The sequence below is a fragment of the Pteropus alecto genome, unplaced genomic scaffold, assembly GCF_000325575.1.
Source record: "Pteropus alecto unplaced genomic scaffold, ASM32557v1 scaffold41, whole genome shotgun sequence".
In the NCBI taxonomy this organism is placed as follows: domain Eukaryota; kingdom Metazoa; phylum Chordata; class Mammalia; order Chiroptera; family Pteropodidae; genus Pteropus; species Pteropus alecto.
This window is the reverse complement of record NW_006430464.1, coordinates 245,124-253,535: the sequence shown is the minus strand read 5'-3', so window position 1 is coordinate 253,535 and position 8,412 is coordinate 245,124. Positions and strand designations below refer to the sequence as shown.

At 44.5% G+C, this 8,412-nt stretch overlaps 1 protein-coding gene across 2 annotated transcripts in view; it reads left to right on the top strand.

Moving 5' to 3' along the window:
- Positions 1-3,190: 3,190 nt before the first annotated feature.
- ZNF432 (zinc finger protein 432) overlaps positions 3,191-8,412 on the top strand; it is a 32,909-nt gene continuing 27,687 nt past the window's right edge. For both annotated transcript variants that reach the window (XM_025047989.1, XM_015591810.2), the window contains exons 1-2: positions 3,191-6,523; positions 7,640-7,823. In XM_025047989.1, coding sequence (XP_024903757.1) covers positions 7,809-7,823 — 15 coding nt within the window. In that variant the 5' untranslated portion in view covers positions 3,191-6,523; positions 7,640-7,808. The remainder of the gene's footprint in view (positions 6,524-7,639; positions 7,824-8,412) is intronic.

The following is an 8,412-nucleotide window of genomic DNA, read 5'->3' as shown; positions in this document are numbered from 1 at the left end:
AGGGAGGCTAAAGACAACACGTTTCTCATCTTCTGGACCTAAAGGTATGGTAAAGAAACAGTCTTTCAAATCTATAATGACAAGATGATAATTCCAAGGAATCATAGTAGGGGTGGGGAGGCCAGATTGAGTGGCACAAATAATTTCCAGAGTTAAATCGACTGCCCTTAAATCCTGCAATAATCGCTATTGGCCTGATTTCTTTTTTATCACAAAAATCGGAGTATTCCAAAGATTCCCAAGAGGAGAAGGTAATGAGTACGTTACTACACTGCAAAGGACTTTGGAGGGGCATGAGGACCTTCGTACTCTCCACTGCCTTCTCCTCCTCTGCCGCCATTGCCTCTTGAGTATGAGCAAGAAATAGAGGGAGGCTCACAGAGCTCAGCAGGTTAGGGGAGGAAAGGGCAGTCAGGAATGGACTTTAACTGGCTGAGTCGGCACCACCATGGAAGTTACAAATACTGATGATGGGAATATGTGAGTATGTGCATGACCTCTGATCTATATTTGTCTGTGTTATATGTCATATGGTGGTGGATAAGAAGTCTAATCATGATGGAAAGGAAGATGTATGTTTTTGTTAAAGAAGGTATGAAGTATAGAGATTTATTTTGAAGGAAATGAAAGGAAAGGTGTTTGTGTTAAAGTTGGTCATTTCTAAATGAGTGAGAAGAGGCAAATTGAAGGAATGAAGAAAGTAGTAGAAGGGTTATAAAAAAAAAATCCTGAGAGGAAATGTTATGTGATTAAACTAAACAAGATTGGAGATTTAAATGCCAAAAGTAAACAAATGCAAAATTAAAGTTGTGTTTTAATGTTTCTTAGGCTATTAGTCTGCTACTGATGTTAGGAAAAAGTGCTCTGAGTAGAAAACAAGGATTCTGTGCTTAATCAAAGTAATTTCTGTGTTTTATGTTGCATCGACCAGTTTTCTGAGGCTTTTAGAGAATATACTAACATTAGCCCAAAATCTGAGGGCCAGACACTCCTGGCTATACATTTCATAACTTGGTCTGTGCTCGATATCAACAGAAGCTCCAAAAGTTGGGGCCTAAACCACAAGTCCGTAGGTTACCTTGGTGCCAGAGGTCTGGGATGGGGCCCAAAATCTGAGGGCCAGACACTCCTGGCTATACATTTCATAACTTGGTCTGTGCCTAATATTCAAAGGAAGCTCCAAAAGTTGGGGTCTAATCCCCAACCCCACAGGCTGCCTTGGTGCCAAAAGTCTTTAAGGTGTCCAATAACTGGGACTGGGCAGAGAAGAAGCAGAGTACCAAAAGGGAGCAAATTTTAGCTACCATAATACAGGGACCATCTCGAGGTGACCCTAGGCAATAAAAACCTTGCAGGCCTGGAAGGCTTCAATCTTGATTGGCCGTGAGTGGCATTGTCGGGACTTAGACATAATCAATGTGCAAACTGCAGAAGGAAGGGCACTAAAAGGGCAAATGTTCATCCAGCCCTGAGAAGTCGGGGAGGGGCGGACCTCATAAGCCCTCACCCCACATAGCAAGCCTCTCATGAACGAGCTTCTCTCTCCAACAACAGAGGCTGAAGCGCTTGCAAGCTCCAGTCCTAGGAAAATCCACCACGATCACAGCGGTGGAATCTCAGGTCACCACTGGCATGGCAGGAAGGAAAACCTGAATATTTACTAGGTACTAGAGCTCCCTACTCTATCCTGACTCATCCCATGGGCCTCTCTCCAATGCTAACTGCACAGTGACAGGAATAAATACTCAGCCCTTAAGGCAAATAGAAAGGCCCTACCAAGTTTTGTTAAGTTCCTAAATGCTGTCAAATTATAAGGAATCAACAGTTGGGTGCATTTATCTTGAATTAACCAAGTTTCTTATAAGTCTTCACAGGTTCCTCCAGAATATCAACCGGAAAGTGTGACCTAGTCCTATGAACCCGCAGAAGATCTTAAGCTCTTATTCTGGAAACTAGATAAGTCCACATGTCCCAGGGAATCAGGGAACTTTTGTGTACCTTGAATTAACAAGCTGCCATGAAAACGTAACTTCGTTGTCAATTACCTCTACTATTAACTTTGACTTGTCTTTTCTATCTTTTTGCTAAATTTATATCTTCTAGGTTACCAGGCTTCCTCCTATTTCTACATGCTGGAGTGACTTCACGTTGTCTGCTTCCGGGGCCTTTAGAATAGGCTTTCAGAGATTTTTATTCCCAGTAGGCAGGGACTACAGCCCTATCTCAGCTTTGAAGAAGTTACAGAAGACAGACCTTCCTCCCTCAACATCCCCTTAAGATTAAGGGAATAAAATCTCTGAAGGGAAATAATGTAGGGAGGAGGCAGGAAAATTGAGGTGTTGGTCGGGCAACATTTAGAGACTACAATGCCTGTGAATGGGATTAAAATAGTTAAATTACATTTACAAGGGATATGGACTGGCAATAATGCCAGTCTCGATGTAGCTAATCTTCATAAACATATTCTTGACATCCAAAACAGTAGAGCCTGCAGAATTGGCTGAGAAAACTTTAGATGATTTGAGAGGCTTTAACCCTTAGAATTTTCTTAAACATCCTGCCCGGTACTTATTTGGTCTACTATTATTGCTGTTAACAAACTTCAAATACAAAAGCAAAGAGGGGGAGTTTACCCCACGACTCCTCAAAATATATTAAATATGTACTTTTTAATTTAAAATTTTTAAACACAGTTGATGATAGTCGAACAGCTGCAGAAAGGTTCTGGTCTTTGGGGACTCCACGAGCAGTAGTTCATTGGAAAGATCCATTAGCTAATGAATGGCATGGCCCAGATCTTGTTTTAGTATGTGGTCGGGGGCATATCGTGTTTTTCCTCACGGTGCAGACAGACCTCTTTGGCTGCCTGAGAGGCTGGTCAGGCATTATGAAGATGGCGGATGGATCGGATCCGGAGAAGCTCACCTGGAGGGTACGTAGCCTCTTTGATGACCATCCTGAAAGGACACATTCCAAAGGACTTGTGGCGAGCTTTTGCAGCTTTGGTGTTTGTTAATCTATCTGATTTGTCTACTGCAGATAGATACAGGGTTCGAGCCTGTGTTGCTTTCCCTTATGTTTTTCTAATTGGACAATTGCAAACAAATGCTTTGTAGGAGGAAAATACACCCCTTTCCTTCCTCTGGGACAATTGCAAACAAATGCTTTGTAGGAGGAAAAGATCTCCTTCCTCTGAGATCTGATCCCATCTGATCCCTATGTACTTCGTGAGATCTGATCCCATCTGATCCCTATGTACTTCTTGATTTTTTCTGTTCTTTGCCTAATTCTCTTCTTCCTTTTTTTGGCCTTTTTTGGTCCATTGTCACAGTATCTCTGCCTCTTTCTTCCACCTCCCTTGCTATGCAATTCCACCTTCCAGGCCTTGTTCCAAACAGAGATCTTTGAATTCAGCCTAGTCTTTAGAGCATCTCCCTGCTCCATTGGGAAATAGCGATTTCCCTCCCTAACATTCCCTCCCCAACCCCACATTGGATGCTATGCTCACACCGTACCCTGAGCTCTGCATGTTTATATGGTTTCTTTGCTTCTTGCTATAGACTAAACGTTTGTGTCCCCTGAAAATTCACCCGTCGAAATCCTAACCCCCAAGATGATAAGATGAGGAGATGGAGCCTCTGAGAGGCAACTAGGTCACTGGGACCCAGAGAGATCCCTCTTCCTTTCCATCACGTGGGGTCGCAGCTAGAAAGCACTGTCTGTGAGAAAGCAGACCCTCTCCGGACACCGAATCTGCCAGCGCCTTGATCTTAGACTTCCCAGCCTCCAGATATGTGTAAGAAATGAATTTCTGTCATTTTGTATTATAGCCGAAACAGACTAAGACATTTGTCTTTGCCCCCCTCTGAAATTGTCCAAAATTGGTTTTCCGTTTCTTGCTCTGTTCTCGTAATCCTTAAATTGTTTCTTCATTCTCATAAGTTAAGCTTTTATTCTCTATAAAGTCTTCTAAATTCACATTTCCTTTAATATTTTCTGATCTGTACACTTGTGCCACATGTATTACTGTCTTCACAGAAACTCCGAAATGAATTTAGACTTTTTGTTCAAGGAACTAAAATCATCTTCCCTGCAAGCATATTTCTTCCATCTTTTTTTTTTTTTTTTTAAGTTTAGGGTCTTCTAACAGTTTAGAAAGATGAGTCTCTAATAAAATAGGTTAAGAAAGAGCAGTGGTGAAGTCCAAAGAAAGAGGTGGTGAGGTTGGAAACCTGAGAGAGGCTTGTTCTCCAGAAGCAAAACTAGAACGTCTTTCAAGAAAGACATAGCTGTAAACGTTATTTGCAGCAGTTGCTGATTCATGGAGTGTGATATGAACTAATGGCAGGTATATGATGATTTTAGTGTTTTCTTCCCATTCATACACACTGTGTGTGTGTTTGTGTGTGTGTGTTTCAGAGAGAGAAAGAGAGTCTGAGCAAGAGATTAGAGAGACTCAGTGTCTGTCTGAATACAAAAGGGGGAGAGCAGAAAAGGAATAGGATCCCCAAGATAAGTAAAATAAAAGGCAGGAGCACCTTGGTCTAAGATGGAGGGAGATGAAAGGAGGCAAGTTCCCCTTGGGGTATATTATAGAAGAAACCTTTTATGTATTTCTTTGTTCACAGGCTTACCACCTTTAAGAGTTGCCATTTCAAAGATCCCCCATCTTTTCTGTGACCTGCTTCATTGGACATGTGATTTTCCTGATCTTTTTCATTCTTTCTTTCTTTTATGAGTAGGTTCTTGTCCTCTGTCCTCTATGCACAGTGTTTCCCTTTCTAGCCTTGAGTCTTGCTTAGAGAAAAAGAAATAGGAAATTTGCTATGCGGTAGCTGTATTACATTTCCATCACAAAACCTGAATTTTCAGGTATATTCACTCCAACATATATTTTTAAACACCTAAATTTAGCCATCTTGACACTTATTTCATTCTGTAATGCAGTCATTAGATAATTGAGAACAGGAAACTCTCGTGATTGATTTGTGTTTTACAAAGATCACCTTGCCTGCTCTAGGAAGACAAGATAGTACAGACCAAGAGTGTAAGCAGGGACAATTCTAGCATCCTAGGCCAGAGACTGAGCCAGCATAGGATTGATGGAGGAGTAAGAGAAGATGGAACTGACTACCTGCTTTGGCCTGTGGTTACATTAACGGTGCATTCTGAGAATTGTAAAGGCATAGGGGCTGAACATAAAATGAGCAAGCAGGTGAACCTGGCATCTGTGCAACAGCCTGTGTTCTCAAGATCTTTGATTCCTGGCATTGAGTGAGCCTTCTAACTCATGGCTTGGGCTGGGGGGATGGGGGGTGGGCAAGAAAATGTGAGCCGGAGCAGGGTTAGAAATGGATACTAAGTCCTGCAAAAGCCTGGCAGAGAATTTTTCGTGAGAACATGGCAAATGCATAAGACTGTGGCATATCCAGTTCTTTGAAATCATTTTATTTTTTGCTTGTTTGTAGCAGTTTCGTTTGCAATATCATAAAAACCTGGAAACAACTCAAAGGTCCACCGAACAGTGATCAAACACATTTTGGAATACCCATACAATGAAACACTAAGCAGCAAAAAGGGGTGGACTTGATACTTCAAAACAATTACATTGTGTGAAAGATGCCAGATATAAAGAGTAGATATAGTAAAATTCTATTCATAAAATGTGAGAGTGTCAGAAGGTGGTTCAGTGGCTGCCTAGGCCGTAGCAGGTTTTGTACTTGGGCGGGGTAAGGGGCATGGCTGGGAACATGGAAAGAGGCTCACGACGTCCATCGCTTCTGCTCACTTTGTAATCAATCACTGCATCTCCCATACGATCTCACTTTGCCAAAGGTTGCTAGTCTTCCAAAAGCACTGCCACCTGCCGGTTCCACGCCGAACTCCACAGAAACCGTTCTGTGCGGACACCGAACATCCCCCCAAGATGGCCGCGCCCATGGTGTTCCTGCATAACGGCGCTAACGCTCTCCTACAGCGCGCCGCCAGCTATTTTGTCAAGCACGCTTAACTTTAAAATCGGAATTTAGTGACTGAAGTACTCAGAAGTTGCTTTAATTCCCACCGATCGCAGGCGTCACAGCCGTAATGGCCGCTCAGGACGTGCGCTGCGCCCTTTTGATCGTGACGGGCTCCAGCCTTTGAAACTTCTGCGCCCTTCGCCGTCTCCTACGACAAACGATTTTACCCCCCACGTCATGGTTGCCTTCCAGCCTCTGAAAACCTTTCTCCTTTCCTAAAGGCTGCTGCAGCGCCTCCAGAAATGGGAGTTTCGGGGACGGCCCCATTGTCGCGTCGTACGGTCACTTATGGCAAAGCCTGTGTACGGCAAGCCTGTAGGTCAGACGTCCAAAGATGGCGGCCCCCAGGGCGCCGCGGCGGAGGCGGCGGCGCGAATATATGACCTCATAAGCAAAAGCCGGGAACCCGTATTCCGTTCTCCATAGAAACGCGACAGAAACGCCGCGGACCTTCGACCTCCGTTCTCAGGACGGGAGGCCAGAAGCGGAGGAAGTCGAGGGAAGTAAGTTAGGCCCGGAAGCGGTCGCCGCAGGTTCGGGAGCGAGTCCGGCCCGTCTGTGGATCCGTCTGCAGAAAGGGCTGGGGCGGGGGACGGGCCGTCGGGCCCCGGGTCGGCGATCGCGCTGGGCGTCTGTGATCGGGGTGTCTCCGGGGTCAGGGCTGAAGGTCTCTGAGGGTCTCTGTTCCTGTGGGTGACTGACAACCCGTGCGGTGAGGTTCGTCATTGACCGCGGCGCCTGGATCGCGTTCCGGAATAAATCGGAGCTCAGGTCCGCGTAGATGTGCATCCGGTCTGCTTGGGGCGTGAAGCCGTGAGCGGGGTGGCGGCCACTGTCCTTTGTGCCGAGATGTGTGACAGCAGAAGGCTCGGAGGCACAGGGGCCCGGGGCTGGATCGTGTGCTGAGCTCAGGCTGCTGGAACAGGCTCGCCGAATGAACATTTACATTCTCCAGACGCTTCGGGTCCGAGTTCCTCCTCCACGACTCATTTTCTCATTTTTTCTCGGCTCCCCACATCATCCCAATCCTCGAAACCCGCAGAAATATAACTTTTGGGGTGGATGAACCATTCGACATATTTAAAATTAATAAGACTTCTTTATTTAAGAGTGTTTTTATTTTTTTCCTCCTGCAGGTTTCCTGCATATTTCCTTCCAGGTTCTGTATGTAAATATATAAAGGCTGCTATTTCCCAGTATTTGTATTTTTGAAATATTTCTGAAATTTTTCATTTATAACTCATATTCCTTCTCTCCTATTTTTGGTGTGCTCATCGTTCTAATGTTTGTACGCAAACGGTGTATAAAGACCGTTAATAAGGTCTGAGGACGACATAGTTTAAAGGAAAAATTGACAGTTTCTCGACATTCATGTGACTTCGTTCCTATCACTGTTCTGAAAATTACCCGCTACCGAGGCACGATGTCGTGTTGGTTCTCCTTTGCCAATTTCCCGTTCACGTTCATGCTACGTTCACGCGTTGAGGGTCTTATGTTTCATTAACCTCAAGTGTGCTCTCTGGGGAACTAAAGAGATAAATACTGGGGACCATGTATTAAGGTGAGCGTAGAGCAAGGGGAATATAACCCTGAAAGTAATTTTGCTCTTCATCTCACAGGTTCTGGCAAGAAATGAATGAAGAAAGAGGAGGTTCCAGGATCTAGGTGTTGTCCTTTCTGGGGATGCTTTCGACTGGCGAATGAGATTTCCAACTAGAAATTTAGGGCATATCCAGAAGAGACAAAGACAGCATCGCAGTTGCCGGCCATTTCCCCAAACGGAAGAAAATGATCGCATCCCAGGTGACTTTTGTCTTGTTTTATTCTGTCCTTTATTCCCTTGTAGAGACCTGTAAAAGATCAGTATCTAGAGAAAAAGAAACTTTGAATATAACTTTCGGTTCCGTACCTAGAGAGAAATTTTAAATCTAACTTCAACAAAGTAGTAGGGTTCACGTCATTCCTTGTAAATGACTAACATTGGAACATGACGTGTAACTGAAGCATCCTCTGGGTTACAGTAGCTGCCAGCTTGCATCTAATATCTGTGGTCACCACCCCGGAAGCTCTCTGAACCTGTTGTTTATGGAGTTTTATGGTGTTTTCATTACGTAGGCATGATTAGATCGCTGGCCACTGATGACTGAACTTGAGCCCAGTCCCTCCTCCCTCCCTGGAGATGGGGGGTCTTTATGGCGACCAGCCCCCAGCCTGAAGCGCTCGGAGCCCCCAGTCACCACTCATCTCATTCACACACAGAGGACACTCTTATCACTCCAGAGACCCCAAGGGTTTTAGAAACTATGCCAGGAACCAGAGACAAAGACCACATATCTGTTTATCACAACATCTTTTGGCTTCTTTTGTCTTTATTTCAAGTACGTTCTGTCTA